This window comes from Papaver somniferum, chromosome 5 (assembly GCF_003573695.1).
Source record: "Papaver somniferum cultivar HN1 chromosome 5, ASM357369v1, whole genome shotgun sequence".
Classification (NCBI taxonomy): domain Eukaryota; kingdom Viridiplantae; phylum Streptophyta; class Magnoliopsida; order Ranunculales; family Papaveraceae; genus Papaver; species Papaver somniferum.
This window is the reverse complement of record NC_039362.1, coordinates 158,476,884-158,494,246: the sequence shown is the minus strand read 5'-3', so window position 1 is coordinate 158,494,246 and position 17,363 is coordinate 158,476,884. Positions and strand designations below refer to the sequence as shown.

General features: G+C 36.8%; 1 protein-coding gene and 1 long non-coding RNA gene across 2 annotated transcripts; both read left to right on the top strand.

Annotated features, from left to right (window-relative positions):
- Nucleotides 1-187: 187 nt before the first annotated feature.
- LOC113278026 (putative F-box protein At1g32420) lies at nt 188-2,200 on the top strand. Its single transcript, XM_026526972.1, has 2 exons — nt 188-261; nt 663-2,200. Exon 2 carries the CDS (start codon nt 696-698, stop codon nt 1,950-1,952), a length of 1,257 nt encoding a protein of 418 aa, XP_026382757.1. The 5' UTR covers nt 188-261; nt 663-695; the 3' UTR covers nt 1,953-2,200.
- Nucleotides 2,201-3,807: 1,607 nt separating this feature from the next.
- Nucleotides 3,808-6,264, top strand: LOC113283370. Its single transcript, XR_003327442.1, has 2 exons — nt 3,808-4,202; nt 4,841-6,264. It is a non-coding gene; the product is annotated as an uncharacterized LOC113283370 (long non-coding RNA).
- Nucleotides 6,265-17,363: the final 11,099 nt, after the last annotated feature.

The following is a 17,363-nucleotide window of genomic DNA, read 5'->3' as shown; positions in this document are numbered from 1 at the left end:
TTATAGTCAAAGTGAAACCTAGAAAACCAACAACGCATTAAAAATTGTCTTTCAAGATTTCCCATGAAACAAACATAGGTTTGAATTTGGAGTATCAAATTTATTTCTGTCTTCTGGCCTTCTACATTTTGGGTCATATATAAACTACTGTTTAACATCTTTCTTTTCATATTCTTTCATAGGATCAGAGCTTATAAGACTGATGATCAGTTGACCACCCACTTAACAGGGCCACCACCATTTTGCAAGTGTCTCCAAAAGGTATGATATCTTATTACAGTCATCTGTTATGATTCTTGCAAAATGTTTTAGTTTATTGTTATTGGGTGTTGTACGAAAATGTTTAGGTCATTTTATTTTTTGTGTTCTTTTGGATTGTTATAAGGATGTTGTAGGTAAGCATGTGTTGCCGGTTTTATACAGTCGGTTTACGGAACACCACTTGTTGAATCGTTGGAAATATGGGTTCTGAGTTTGTTTGTTTTTGAATCAGGATTCTGAGTTGTATAGGTCACTAACTAAGAGTTGCATTAAAAATTGCTCAATTATTCATTTTAATTTTCTTCATTTGTAATCATTTTCGGTAATGCATTTCTTGTGGATACTGGTCGTTTCATATTTGAAAGGTAGAAACTGATATTCCCTTACACATGTTTTGTCAGATTTGTTTGATAGGATATCTGGTACTGTGCGAAATGAGAAAGACAGGGACAGCAAATAAAGATGGAGGGATCAGAGGAAAGGTGAAAACGATGTCGCAGAAGAGGCGGAGAAGTAATACGAAAGAGGCAATTCAAAACGCGGCTACTGCCAGTTCTAGTAGTGTTGGTATATTTGATAAAGACATAGTATGTGATATACTAAGCAGACTCCCAGCTAAGTCCATTGTGCGGTTCAAGTGCGTATCGAAATACTGGTGCACCTTAATCCAAGATCCATACTTCAGTGATTTACATTTTACCAGATCAAAAACATGTAAGCGTCTTCTTTTCATTGTTCCGCCCCTTAAAAGTCAGCCGAAAAACAGAACTGCTGTCACCAATTACAAAGAGTATCCAGTGTGTTTCAAAACTGCGGACTTACTGTCTGAAGGTAAAGGCAGAGTTTTATCAACCATTCACACGATAAGGAGATCGAAATCTTTCCAGTGTAGTGAAATACTTGGAGCTGTTAATGGTTTGATTTGTTTCATTGAAGATTCCGAGGACGCTGCTTGCATATTCAATATTAGCACTAGAGAGGTAACACCATGGATTATCTCAACATTACGAGATGATGCTGAATATTTTCCTTTTGCTCATGGTTTAGGGTTCGATCCTGCCACTAACCAATACAAAGTCATATGCATTTGGGAAGCGGTAAAAGAAGAGGGTGGCCATACCATTTTCGGTCCCATCGTGTGTGAGGTCTTGACTTTAGGTGACAATTCATGGAGAAGGATTGATGAGGTACCATCTTTACCTTTTCGATATCGACTCGCATCACCTTCTGTTTATGTGAATGGTTCAATATATTGGTTGCCTGACATGATTGAGAGTGACAATATGAAAGATGGTGATATTATGTTTATATTGGCAATTGATGTTGGAAGTCAGAAGTTCAGGAAGATTCGAATTCCTAAGTTCATTGTTGATCAGTGTTTCCATTGTCATTATGGTTCTTTATTCGAGCAACGTGGTCGTCTGTCAGAAGTGAATGGGTGTTTAGCTATATCACGCAGCATTCGTGCATCCGCTGTCAAGCTCTGGATACATGATGACAATCATCGTACATCTACGGAGACTGGTAATGAAAACTGGACTGAACACACTCTTACCTTATCTAGTTCTGTGGGTACAAATCCAGTTCAAGCTCTTTACTGTGATTCCATTGCGGGTACCAACCAATTGATCCTAGAAATTCATCAAACAAAATCCAACTGCGATATAAAGTATGTCTCTTTATTCTTATGATTGGAATAACAAGTCATTCACGAAAATGAAGATCATCGGAGTTCCCTTCTCAGTTCCTGAATATTTCTCTTCTATAGTATGTACGTCATTTAGCGAAAGCCTATTTTCCTTTGCAGAAGCAGAAAAGAAGAGCTGCAGTCGACTTTCAACAGAAAGTGATCAGTAGGAGGCCTGTGGCAAGGAAAAGCAACACTGCACTCGACTTTTCTCTGTAGTTTTTCTTAGGTGACTGGTTTAGTAGGATAGCCTTTACTATTTAGCTATGGGGATTCACTTTAAGCTTCTTTTGTTGCCTTTTTGTTTAAACTCTTTGGCGTTTAATTTATTCTATAAAACTTTGATCACAGCATCCATCAGTGACTCAAAGTGTCAAATGATGATAGACTAGTGCTCATTAAATCGGTCTTATGCAGTTATCCTTTGTATAATATGGCAATTTACAAATGGCCATCTTCTATCATTAAAATTTGTGAAAAATTAATAAGAAACTTCTCATGGTCAGGGGATGGTGATGTTAGAAAGTATAAAACTCTATCTTGGAAGAAAGTCTGTGTTCCATATGATGAAGATGGCTTGGGAATTAGAAGACTAGAAATTATTAATAGAGCTTTGCTTATGAAAATGATGTGGAAATTGATTTCTACTTCAGATGAATGGGCACTGTTCTTTACAGCCAAATTCAAAAACAAGTATGAAATCTGGTTCTTTGGATGGAAGTTATCTTCAGTAAAAGCAGGATTACGGTAGGCTTGGACTGCATTACAAGAAGACATTACATGGAGTGTTGGCAATGGTAATGACATCTCAGTGTGGTTTGATACATGGGTTGGATCATCTCCTTTAATTCATGAAGTAGGTTATACAGATTTTATTCATAATAATATGCAGTTAAAAGTCCAAGATTTGATTAATGATAATGAATGGCATATCCCTACTCAACTGCAACAGCATCTGCAGACAGACAAAATGCGTAATATTAACAGTGGAACTGATTCAATAGTGTGGCATTTGCATAGCAGTGGAAAATTTCATACCATCAATGGCAGTGGATAAGTTAAGATTCAAGGAACATAAAGTAACTTGGTCTTCTCATATATGGAGATATTCTTTACACCCAAGTATTGCAAGTAATATTTGGAAGCTGTTACAGGGAATTTATGTTGATGATGATATAAAAAGAAAACAGGGATATGAAATGCCATCCAAATGTTGTGTTTGCAAATCAGACCAGGACTATATGGAACTAGGGCTGTCAATGGGTACCCATTACCCGGAACCGGATCCGGTATTGGACCCATTAGCAACTTAGGACCCGACGGGTAATTACCCGATTGGACCCGAATCTAAACGGGTCCAAACGGGTAATACCCGTTGGGTACCCGCGGGTATCGGGTACCCGTTTATTCATACTTTTATTCATGTTTTTGCTAGTTTTAGCTTTGATATTTTACTCGTTTTAAAATTTTCTCTTACATTTAATCTTTATTTAGTACATTAATAAGAAATAATAATAAATTTTATAAAAGTTATTTAAATCCAAGCCAAAAAGAGACAAATATTAAGTTTTTGAGGTTTTTTTAATAGTTTTCTTAAGACACAATGAGTACCCGGGACCGGCGGGTACCCGGATATTTAAACGGATTCGGTTCTGGGTCCACAAGTGTAGGAACCGGACCCGGAACCGTTAGGACCCGGATCCGACCTTTATAAATAGGATCCGAGTCCGGGTCTAGTAATACCCGGGAGGACCCGGACTCGTTGACACCCCTATATGGAACCTACTCCGTGGAGCTGTGACTTCAGTATTCAGATTTGGGATTGGTTATGCCGTATCTTTAAAGAGTATATGGTCAATGTCAGTCAATACACTGACAAAAGTCTGTGTCAGGTATATGTATAAAATATCTGACTTTATCTTTTGTAACAAGATCTTTAATTACTCTGAAATAACATCTTTCTACCTCTAATAATCTTTACATGGTATCAATCGGGTAAGAAATTCTAAATAAATTTTCGTTCGATCCTAACCTAAATTATTCAATCACACTTTCAAACTTTCTGCATTATCAATCTTCATATCTTCAACCGTATTTTTCAATCTTCTAAATTTCTTCAATTAAACTTCAAAACCCTATCTGTTCTTGAATAACTCAGTTATTCTTTTCTGAAAATTTCTTCAATTAAATCGTTACTGGTGAAGAACAATATCAACATCAATTTTGTCTTCCGCTGCTGAAGGAGCTACTTCTGGTAATTCTTCTGATGTTTTGTTTAAACAACATTCTTAGTTCTTCTGCTACTGGTGATTGAAAGAAATTTCGGATTTTTTAGGGTTTCCAATTATCTTTTACAGTATTCTTTGCTCCTTCTGATACTAGGACAACCTAGTTTGAATCTATTACAGTATCATATCTCACTATTGAAATACTCAATTCAAACCCTAAAATCACTTCCTTATGGTACTAGAATTCCTACTTTGTTCCCAAATCAGAGTCTGTTGGTTTCTAGTTTTGAGAATGGAGGCAAAATTTCGTTAAATTATCTTAGAATCAGTAAATTTGTTATTGTAGTTTTGGAATCTTTGTTATTGATCCATCTTATCAAACTACTCATGGATGATTATTCTATTCTGTCAATGATTATTTCGGATTTGATACTGAAATTGCTAATGCTTCCAAGTTCATGTTATCAAAGAGGTTATTCTATATTATCTTCGTTTCTTGATCTTTCAATTACACGGATTAGTGAAAGAAACAACAAATTTGATGATTCTTTGCTGACACCGATTCCGTTTTGGCTCCGCATTCCATGAATTTGAGTCTTGGATCTATATTTCATCGCCATTTTGTTCCTTGTAAACTTACTGTGGTAGATCTTTGACGTTACAGACATTGGATAAATATTTTTCAATCCAAAGTTTTGAAATATGGGGAGCTTCTGTTATTGAATGATGTTTCTATTGAATGTTTTGTCCCAAAGATGTATTTTCAGTGGGTAGACATGAATTACAACAACATCATACCAACTAGTCGTATGAGAACTGAAGCAAATTGAAGGCCAGAACTTACTGCAACAACAACAACAATGTCAACTTCTTATCGAAAGAATCAACTAATCAACAACAATAGCAGCAACTTCAACATTAATCTGACAGCAGTAGCATCTTCCGGGTAATATCAACATTCATATGGGTAATAACTTTTTAATAACAATTTTCCCCATTTATTCATTGTTACTTCTTTTTAATGTGTGTTTAGCATATGAAGTAATTATTTTCAACACCTAACTGGTTCTAAAAACATTTTAATAACCAGTTATATGACTTGTTACTTCAAAACAAGTCATATCAATACCTTTATAGATCTGGTCTTACAAACACCAGTTCCTAAATATCAATTTGAGTCTCTTAACCAACAGAGAACACCAAAAACAATTTGAGTCTCTTAACCAACAGAGAACACCAAAACAAATACCGGAAGCTACTATTTCTGTTGTTGTTCAACTTGTATTGCTGCTAGTTCTATTGTTACATAAAAAGGTTCAACGATTTCCACTTCATCATATTGTGTATAAGTAATGCTACGCGCAATTATTGCTAGTTCTGTTTCTACAACTGTTGGTAACCTTGATGCCACAACTGGTGCTACTTCTTCACCTTAGATTTTGGTTAAGGGTTTCTCAATAAATTTTTCAGTATGTTTTATTCTACTTACTACATCAACTATCCGGAGCTCATACTTCCGTTGTGTAACTTCTTCATCTGATGCTGCTTATCCTTCATCAACTATTAGCTGTTCTATTCTGCTGTATATGGTGAGTGTGGTGCATTTTTAATATTGCAGTCCATTGTTGCCATGGTTCTGCCTCAACTATTTATTCAACAAGTTCAGTCTTGGGACATGGTGATGAGTTCAGTTTCTCAAAATTCTGGTGCTAGTATTTGTTGTTGCAGTTTACTCTTGTTCCTTCTCTGGTTGCGTCAGTTTGAGAAGGGAAATTGTTTTCCTGTTAATAGTTTATACCTTGTCAGGCTTTTTCTTGTTGTCGTCTGTTTGTGTTGTTCGAGTACTTGTTACATCAAACTGATTCTTTGTTGTTATCAGTTTGAGGGGGTATATGTATTTGTTTCTAGTTGTGCTATGTTCAAGCCTTTACTCTGTTTGTAAAGGCTTGAGGGGGTATGTAAGAGTATATGGTCAATGTCAGTCAATACACTGACAAAAGTTTGTGTCAGGTATATGTATAAATACCCGACTTTATCTCTTGTAACAAGATCTTTAATTACTCTGAAATAATATCTTTCTACCTCTAATAATCTTTACAAAATTTACATGAAAGCTAATCTAATGTTATTCTTGGTAAAGAACGAACCCGAAAAACTATGAAGCTCTTTGCCTATCCTCAGAAGTTCATCCAAAACAGCCTGACAGTATTGCAATTTGGTAGATTGATTTGTGTCTTGAACATAGTTAGTGATTTTTTGGGAGTCTCCTTCAATAACCAAGTACTTCAGAGCCTTCTCTTTTGCCCACTGCAGTCTTTGGACCATCCTGCGCTTGCTTCCCTGTAGGTATCTGTAAAGTTTCTCAAAAGCAGTCCATAACCCGAGGTAGTGAGTGATGATAGCTATGCAACACCAGGATTCATTCTGAGTGTATTCACATCTGGCTGAGTCCAATGATTATGCCTAGTTATAGGTTAAGCAATCAGGTGAGGAGGCTGACTTAAAAGTGATCATGATGCACCAGGATTCATCTGACATTCTAACCACAAAGAACACTCAAGTTTAATCAAGTAGTGGTTAAGGTCCTTTGCATTTATCTATTTTGAGTTTCCCACAATCAGTGAAATACAGAGATATATTCAAAATGTCTAGTGTTATGTTATTAGGAAAATTTAAGTTTGCAATGTCATGTTATCAAGATCGGTCACAAGTGTTAAGTTAATGCTTCTCTGAATGATGAGATGCACTAATGTTTACTGAAATCCCATATCCCATCACCTTAATGTTATACTGATGCACATTCCACAAAACCAAGGCCGAAGAACAAACAGATTTTCCCAGTTCCTAATTACATTTAGTTCTTCTATATTTTCCAGTTCCACAAAACTACATTCCAGAAGGTTGCGTTGCTTCTTATAGTGGCAATACTGTTGGAATTTGGGCTTGGGTTGGCCAATATGAATGGAAATTGAGTTATGTTGAAATATAGATCTATTCATTGGAGACCAGCCCATTTTTGAGGGGACCGTTCCTAAATTCTTGACCAGGTCAATATAAAGTAAACATAAAAGCCCGTATCCATGTATTTTTGTTAATAGCCAAAAAGCTTTTTGTTAATTAGTTGTTAATAATTATGTTAAATTAAGATAAATAAATTATGTTAATAAGATTAGACATATTTGAATTAGTAATGTAAACATATTAAGATTTTAGATCATTTAAAAGAGACAAAGGAGAAGGAGAGTTTTAGAGAAACTTTTTCAATCTTCGATCTTCATAAGGACAACAAACTAGTTACAGGTTCGTCTAGGAAAACAGAAGTATAGGTAGGTGCCGAATATCCTCTTTGATGGAATGTTGGACTAGGTTTTGTTAGAAAAACAAAAAACCCAAGTAGCCGAACATCACCTATAATGGTTTGTGGACTAGGTTCGGCTTAGAGAACTTAAGAATAGCTAGTTGATTTTCCATTTTGTGTTTAATAAGGTTATTGTTGGAAATGTCGAGTCCACCTTGTTTGTAGAGAACTTAAGATAAAACCAAACATATATTTATAGAAAGTTGGACTAAGAAACTAAAAGGTTCGGCTAAGAAATTAGAAATTTCATCTAGTAAATTAGAAACTTCGCCTAGGATTTCTTTGAAATAGACGAACATGCATTTATAAAAAGTTCGGCTATGAATTTTTTCCCTTCGAAATAGCCAAACTGTTCTTTATATTCTTCATTTCCATCAGATTCGGCTAGTTCAACTAAAGTTTTTCACAAAATTCCTAAACAAACTTGTTTCTGCAATTTCAAATGTATAAAGAAGATATGGGTTAGTCGGAAAGTACCTTTAAATATTAGTACTAGAGAGGTAACATGGATTAGATCAACATTACGATATGATGCTGAATTTTTTTTCCTTTTGCTCATGGTTTTGGTTCGATCTTGCCACTAACCAATACAAAGTCATATACATTTAGGAAATGGTAAAAGAGGAGGATAGCACTATCATTTTTGGTCCCCTCGTGTGTGAGGTATTGACTTTAGGTGACACTTCGTGGAGAAGGATTGATGAGGTACCATCTTTACCTTTTCGATTTGGACTCGCATCACCTTCTGTTTATGTGAGTGGCTCTATATATTGGTTGCCTGACATGATTGAGAGTGACAATATGAAATATGGTGATAGTGTTTTTATATTGGCAGTTGGTGTTGGAAGTCAGAAGTTCAGGAAGATTCAAATTCCTAAGTTCATTGTTGATCAGTGTTTGGATCGTATTTATAGTTCTTGTTTATTCGAGAAATGTGGTCGTATGTTAGCAAATGGGTGTTTAGCTATATCACGAAGCATTGGTGCATCCGTTGTCAAGATCTGGATACATGATGACAATCATCGTACATCTACGGATATTGGTAATGAAAACTGGACTGAACACACTCTTACCTTACCTAGTTATGTGGGTAGAAATCCAGTTCAACCTCTTTATTGCCATTCCGTTGCCGGTACAAACCAATTGATCCTAGAAATTCATCAAACGGAATATAACTTCGATACAAATTATGTGTCTCTTTATTCTTATAATTGGAATAACAAGTCATTCAGGAAAATGAAGGTCAGCGGGATCCCGTCCTCAGCTCCTGATTATTTCTCTTCTATAGTATGTACGTCTTTCAGCGAAAGCCTAGTTTCTTTTCCAAAAGCAGAAAAGAAGAGCGGCAGTCGTCTTTCAACAGAAAATGACCAGTAGCAGGCCTTCGGCAGTGGAAAAGCAACACTGCACTCGACTTTTCTCCACAATTCTTCTTAGGTGTCTGGTTTAGCAGGTTGTTACTGCTTTATGAGCTATTGGGGTTCACTTTAAATTTCTTTTGTTACCTTGTTGTTTAAACTCTCTATCATTTAGTTTATTCTACAAAACTTCGATCGCAGGCTCGCAACATCTATTTATAAATCTTTAACCAGAACCAAATGCATAATAAAAGGGTCAACATTAGTAACAATGAGAAATCTCATATCTACCTTGCTGACAGTTTGAATCAATTGATTATAGAAGAAGATAACTGTTACAATTAGGTTTCCTGAGTGGTAGCAAACACTTACAACTTGACCAGACTCAAGTCTCCTCTCTTAGTCACTCACACACCTCATACAAGACTGAACTACATATACTATCATCCTCCCTCTAGCTCAAGGAGGCTTGTAGAGAGACCTTAAGAAGCAATATCTGTTTTTGCAGTAGTAGTACTTCTCACAGTCAGTATTGTATGACATTTAACAGCAGTAGATACAATAAGTGCAGACCAAGAAGAAGTAGATACTACTTGTTGTGGAAGACCATAATGAGAAATGTAGTAAGTAGTCGTATCTAAAATCAAAAAAATGTTAAGCAGGAGAAAACAGCTGCAAATCCCAGTAGATGTCATACACCACGGTAAGTTGAAGCAAGCAGGTCATACACAAGCACACTCCCACAAGATAAATGAGAAACAATAAAGGAGCATGTGATAGTGTTAGAGCATAGCTCGGTTGAACCCACCAAGCGTTGGTATGTCAAGTTTGGTTGTCATATTTTAGTGAATCAAAACTCAAGTTAAGAGTCGCTTGATTATGTACTAGAGTCAACTTCGTATAGGTTAGCTTGAAAGTATTAGGATAACGAGACTTTACAAGTATTGCGAAGACTTGAAGAAGCAAGGAGATACAATGACAACAATCATCCTTCTACTCGAGGTTAGTGATATTTGACTTGAACTTTTTCATTCCCTAACATATCTTTCAAGTTGTACATATTGAAAACATAACTGCGAAGCATATTTGAACTCTAGATAGACATAGTATTAAGGAATAAAATACGAGGTTTATTGCTTAACCATTAAACTTTCTAGATAAGACATCGCCATAATCATTTGAATGCTATTTATGTATGGGTATGAGGTGAGGATTTCATCCTAGGGAACAATGTTTTACATGTGTTCTAATGAAGTAAGTTCATAAACTTGTTTGTGAACCGAAAAGGAAATTGCCAGGCGTTATTGGTTTTGTTATTCATTGCATATCTTATGAACAACCAATATGTGTGATTGAGTATAACCGCTCAAAACTTGTTTGTGTTCTTGGTAGAACTATTCAAAAAGGCCTGACTTATATATTGGTATGACTTTTATTAGTGAAACCAATCTTAAGTAATCACCTGAGATGGTATGATCGGGTTTGTGATTTTATGTCTGACCAAATATGGGAAAGGGGAACCGTACCTAGTAAGAGGTGCAGTACATCATAAATTGGAACCGATCCTTGTATGAGGTGCAGCAAGGTTTATAGCAGAAAGGGGAACCGATCATATGAACATGCGCAACACGTTTTTAAGAAAAGGGGAACCGATCCTATGGACATGTGCAACACATATAAGTTAGATACCATATATATGTGGGGAACCGATCCTAGTACCTAGTAAACCAAATTTTGGAAAGCTAGTGTGATTATGCACAATAATCACATGGAAGGTAGGACCGAAACTTGTTTTGGTAAAACCGTTAAACCCATGATTGTGATTGAATGTTATTTGATCAATCGCATAGTTCCTGAAAGTCAGATGAACCAATTATAAACTTTTTTGGAAGTGTGGCAAATCGGTTTCAAGGTTGTAAGTGTGAAAGAGAACTTACAAACTAAGGATGTCGACATACTTTGGACACGTGCAGTAAAATTTATTTTTTTAATTGTTCAAAGTTATTCCTTAATAGCTAAGGGAAGAGAATCCTAGGATCGAAACATAAGTAAGTTAAGAATCTTTTAATTAAGGTTATTAATTTCATTTTGTAGGAAAATATAAGGATTAGTAATGTGCATTTACTAATTAGATTTTCCGAGAGATTTCAATCATTATTTTTGGACAGGGCATTTCCAGGAATTATGGAAACCGAATTTGTGCCTTAATGAATATCTTGAGAATATTTTCGGTTTTGGAAATTCCTTGGTGTCCAAACATCCTTGTCTATAAATACTTAAAGTTTTCCTTTCTAGCAAACTAATCCTTTGTAACAACAAACTTCCTCTTTGTTGTGTTGTTACTGGTGTAGCCGCCTATTCGGAGAGGAGAGTAACCTAATTAGGCGAAATCTCTTACGACCACTCAGTTTAAAGTCTTCTTTTGGATTGAGAAGCTCTAGCGAGTACTGTTGGTGGGAAACTAGATAATTACGGTTTATCTTTTGTTTTCGATTGATTTGATTGACTAACGGTGGTTGAAATCTGATTGCACCTAGTTTTTTATGCTTGAGAATCTTCTCTTTTGATATAAGATTCACTCAAACTAGTTCAGATTTTCGACAAGGATCTTTAGACTGTTGTAAGTTCTAAAGACGATCTTGTGATAATCCATTGTTAACATACTCCATTCTGTGCGTGATTGATCACCGGAGATTCAAGTGATTGTCTGCAGGTTATTATTGAAGATCTAAGAAGATTTGAAGACGAAGAAGATATTGAATATTTCTGATTTGTGGGTTCATAATCTTTGGTGTGCACAATACTTGTTTCGGTAAAAGAGGATACAATTAATAATCGGTTTATCCTTGTGATAGATTGGATTGAGTAATTGTGTAGATCGACATCAACACAATTCTTTGGATTAAGAGTGTTGTTGGCTTAATCTTAAATGATTACTTCGGTCAATCTGGAGTAAAAGGATTCGAACCTTTGCATGCCGGTATCAAAAACCGGTGCCTTGCCACTTGGCTATACTCCAAGTTAAGGTCTGAATTCCATGAATCTTTCGGGACCGTGGAACTGGATTGCGAGACTCTTCTATTATATGACATTACTTCTATGGGCTATCTATCTATGTAATTTCAATGGACAAAGACTCGCTCTCGCTAGATCGGAAAAAAGATAGGCGGGAAAGACTAGGCGGCTACTAATAGTGGCTCTTTAACAGAGTCCAGCATGCCCTACTTTATCCGTTCAAACAAGACGAGCCAATTTCATTGAAAGAAGCCGGTCCTTTCATTTATGTCCAAATGTCGAGCCTATATGATATTACGTGTACCTTTCTTCATTTATTTTTAGGTAATTGAACATAAGATAGATCTAAGGACCCGACGAAGGAGTTTATGTTAAGATAAACAGAAGAGCCTTTGTCCGACTCATATCACTTGGTTGAATAGAGTTGATACCAAACAGATTTGTTGTTCCTTTACTGTTTGGAATATGAACCAAAGGAATTGTTCCAAGTACGTGACTAAGGTCGGAGGCGTGGGAATACAGACGGAACTAGGTGAACTATAGGTTTAGTTGCTTGAAGTTTGCCTTTCTAGCAAACTAATCCTTCGTAACAACAAACTTCCTCTTTGTTGTGTTGTTACTGGTTTAGCCTCCTATTTGGAGAGGAGAGTAACCTAATTAGGCGAAATTTCTTACGGCCGCTCAGTTTAAAGTCTTTTTTGGGATTGAGAAGCTCTAGCGAGTACCGTTGGTGGGAAACTAGATAATTGCGGCTTATCTTTTATTTTCGATGGATTTGATTGACTAATGGTGGTTGAAATCTGATTGCACCTAATTTGTTTATGCTTGAGAATCTTCTCTTCTAATATAAGATTGATAAGTGCCTAAAATACATCATTTGAATATCAATTTCATATACTTTTCTTTACTATTTTTTCTTGTATTTTCGGGTATTATGCTTCTTTTGCATTTTATAGCTGTTTTGGAGTCACGTGGCATTAAACAAGAGAAACCAAGCTAATTTTCATGCTTGAATTTAACAAGGCAGCCAAAGATGCTCATACACGGAACATGAAGATGTTAGTTCATGTTAAAAGCTATTTGGCTGCATAGAAGGTGTGTCAGATTGCAGCCCATTAAGTGAAACAACGCTGTCCAACAAAGAAGCCAGTCTCCAAGTGATAATACTGGCAACCAGTTCACAAGCAGAGAGGAGAATGAAGTCTGCCCACCGTTGTTTCTTCTTGTCGTGACCAGCTCAGTTCAAGTCATGCCGTGCCATCGTTCTCATGGGAGATTACCAAGGGTTAGGAAAGGAATTTGAACCTAAGAAGAGTAAGAAATCAGCGAAAGAGGGAGTCGTATTTGGACAGAGTTTCACCGGAAAGACACAGAGGAGATGGAGAGTGTTCAAGGGTCAGTAATGGACTAGACATTGAAGTCAAGAAGAGCAAGAAACTTGAATGGAGTTTTGTTGGTTTTGAGCACAGTTTTGGCCGGACAGTCAAGAAATGAAGTTTGTAGTCGTTGATTGAATAACATGAATGAAGGAAGAATTGGAGAGGATTCAAAGCAGATTTTGAGCTGTAAATGTGTGTGATTGAATGTGTTCAAACATGAATTGCGCAGGGAAGGAGTTCGTGTAGCTTTCAAAATACAATCAGTACATAACCTCCACCAATTTACTATGCGCAGACAACGTGTTTGTGAAAATCCCCGAGTAAACACAGTCTCAGTCACGACCAGTTCTTTTTAGTTATTTGTAGCTGCTAGCCACGGTTCATTGGCTGAATACAAGGGTTAGGATACGATTCATGGACTGAGAGAAGGTAGAGTTTGTTCGAGATTTTGATTCTTCTATGGCCGGAAATTCAGTGGGTTGTGTTCAATAGGTCAGAGATATTTCAGAGGCTAAGACAAGGAAAAAATGGGTACAAATTGGTAGAGATTTGAAGTCAGTTTCATGAAGAGAAAACAGAGCTGCTTCCAAGGTTCTTGCAGCTGGTTGCCATAGCTCGTATGAGTACTTGCCGAGGGTCAGTACATATTTTTGAAGTCGAGACAGAAACGGAGTCTTGGGTTGAGTTTTCTTGGCCGAGAAATCAGTGAAGTATATGGAGTTTTACTGCCATCAGAAGATGTTTCTGCCGTTAGATTGTAGTAACGAATGGAAGAGATTAAGAGCTGGTTTAGAGTTTGAAAGAAATAAGGAAACTTGGGTTTAGTCGGCATTAAACTGTGCTGGGAACTGGAAGCTATAAAAAGAGACAGAAGTCTTCAGTTTAGAATCATCCCATACCCTCTCTACAGCTGCTCGCAACCCTAGTTCCAGCGAGCTTTTGCTCGCTGAACAACCATTATTCCACCACCTGCATCTCCACCAGCATACACGAACAGCATCATACACCACCTGCATCACCACCAGCACATCACCTTCACATCCATCATCTACTTACATCTCCCATCAGCATCACAAGTTCAGTTCCACTCCACCTCCGTAGCAACAATCCATCGTACCACCTGCATACCTGCATCATCTCATATGCCACCTACATACATACACCACCATCACCTGCATCCATCAGCATTACCACCACCTGTTTGCTGCAGTCATCCATCACCACTACCAGCATCTCCACCAGTTCAGTCCACCTCCATCTGTCCGCACCTGTCTGTACAGCAGCAGTATCATCATCACCAGTAGCTGCAGTTCGCGACAACTCCAGTACCAGGCCTTCCGCAAGTTACAACACCAAGCAATCAGCAGTTTCTACTTCGTCGTCACCATTCCACCAGTCCTCCTGCTGTTTATTTGGGTTTGCTTAATTGGTTTCGAATTTGTGATTTGTTTGCCATGAACTCCATGTCTAGCTAAATACTTGTTTGGTTAGGGTTATTTTGAAGCTATGTGACTTGATTTTACGAATCTCAATATTGTTTTATTGTTTGTTATTTACTGTGTTTATGACCATGGATTGTTTGCAGGGTATTTAAAAGGCCAATTAGATAACTTGTATGCAATACTAATGCTAGATTTTAGAACCGTAATCCGTAATTGTTATGGTAATATAATCACAAGTAGCGAAGCATCAACGTTGCAATGAGATGTTGTGGATTTTGATGTGTATTTGACAACCCTAAGTTAACATGTCGAACTTACGAGCATGTGGTTAGGATCAATCCGACTCATAGAGAATACCGGTTGATTAAGTTACACTAGAGAGCTCATTCAAAGTGGCTTGATTGACTAGACACGAGTAGAGAACTTATTCTACGAAGTGACTTTGGAGTTTAATGGACTTGTTGAACTTATAACTTGTCTAGGATTGTTAGTAAACGTATTTTGAAGAAGATTCATGTTCACTAGTGGAGAAAGACCCCCTAATCATTCCCATCCTCATTGTCCACATTCATATTTCTTTTGTAGGTTTTGCATCATTCATATTTTCAGAAATTAAATCGACAACTTTGACTCAACTCTCCCTTAGGAACGAACCTGCTTATTCTTGTGCTACTTGTTAGTGTAAGAAGAGTAAGGAATATATTTTTTGTGAGTTTGACACCTCATCAAAGATTCACTCAAACTAGTTCAGAGTTTCGACATGGATCTTTAGACTGTTGTTAGTTCTAAAGACGATCTTGTGATAATCCATTGTTAACAGACTCCGTTATGTGCGTGATTGATTACAAGAGATTCAAGTGATTGTGTGCAGGTTATTATTGAAGATCTAAGAAGATTTGAAGACGAAGAAGATATTGAAGATTTCTGATTTGTGAGTTGATAATCTTTGGTGTGCACAATACTTGTTTCTGTAAAAGAGGATCCAATTAATAATTGGTTTATCCTTGTGATAGATTGGATTGATTAATTGAGTAGATCGACATCAACACAATTCTTTGGATTAAGAGTGTTGTTGGCTTAATCTAAAATGATTACTTCGGTAATTGAACATAAGATAGATCTAAGGACCCGACGAAGGAGTTTATGTTAAGATAAACAGAAGAGCCTTTGTCCGACTCATATCACTTGATTGAATAGAGATGACACCGAACAGATTTGTTGTTCCTTTACTGTTTGGAATACGAACCAAACGAATTGTTCCAGGTACGTGACTAAGGTCGGAGGCGTGGGAATACAGACGAAACTAGGTGAACTATAGGTTTAGTTGCTTGGTCTCAACTATACGAAGTTGGTGTAATTTTTTGTAGCGTCTTAATCCTGAGAGTATTCAATTCTGAACAAGGTCCCGGGGTTTTTATGCATTTGCGGTTTCCTCGTTAACAAAATCTTGCTGTGTCATTTACTTTATATTTCCGCATTATAATTGTTTTATTATAATTAAAGTAAATTACACAAACGTTAGTTCATATTTACTTGATAAGTGAATCCTATCGTGTTTGGTTAAGTACAAATCTTTTTATCAAGTAAACATACTTCGTTGTTGTATTGTCTTGATCTCGTATCCATAGACGATCACACGAAGTGTGAACCGATTAGTTGCATTGTTTCGACTCAGTCCATTGAAAATCACTTTCGGAGAAAGGACTTATAGGTAGAAAAAGTTTTAGCTTGAGGTATATTTAGGTACCCTCGCCTTTTCAGATAGTAATCAGAGTCGGCACCATTAGAATGGATTAGAGAATCATATACAAGAGTAACCAAACTCTCAAATTGACCACAAAAAGGCTTCACGAAACTGCAATATGCCAAAACCAAAGAATATGCGCAACTTCACAAACTACAACACTATCATCTTGGCCAGCAAACCTGAACCGATTCGTGAGCTTCAACTGACATCCAATAAACAATAAGTATCAACACCAAATTGAAGATGCGACACTTAGCCGAGTCTTGACAGAAGTAAAAATTCTTATGCTTGTGAACAATGATCGTAATTAGTCCAGCAACTTAAAAATGTCAAAATATGATTATTAATTTTTTTCGTAGAAGGTTGAATCCGCTAAGGTGGTTGTAACTAATAGATTATTAGTCTTGCTATGAGCACAAATAGAGTTTCAGTAGTAGTTAAACTTACATGAAAGCTAATCAAAATTTAAGGGGAAAGAAGTTTGTCTTCAAAAACTTTTGAACATCTCTCCTGCCACAAAGCCCAAGCAACAGTTACTCTTTTTATTATCTCCTTAGAACTGATGACCCCACTCTTGAACTGAGAAACCAGGAAATGAGTATTTGCCGAATGTTGTCTTCCTCCTCAAAGTGTATCCCACTTATTCCAAACCACATTGCTCTAGCATAGTCACAGTTCAAAAGAATATGAGCAGAAGTTTCTAGAGAATTGCTACAAATTGGACAAGATTTATCTTTGTCCTGTACAAATCTGAAGACAGCTTGTCTTGTAGGAAGAATATTCAGGAGACATTTACAAAGGAAATGTTTAACTCTAGGGATGACTGGAAGGATCCAAAGGGTTTTGAAAGCATCCTTACTCTCTTGGGTGCTGAGAGGAACTCCATGC

What these genes read in the sequence shown, in the direction of transcription:
- LOC113278026 (XM_026526972.1), top strand. Translation starts at nt 696, where the DNA reads ATGAGAAAGACAGGGACAGCAAATAAAGATGGAGGGATCAGAGGAAAG.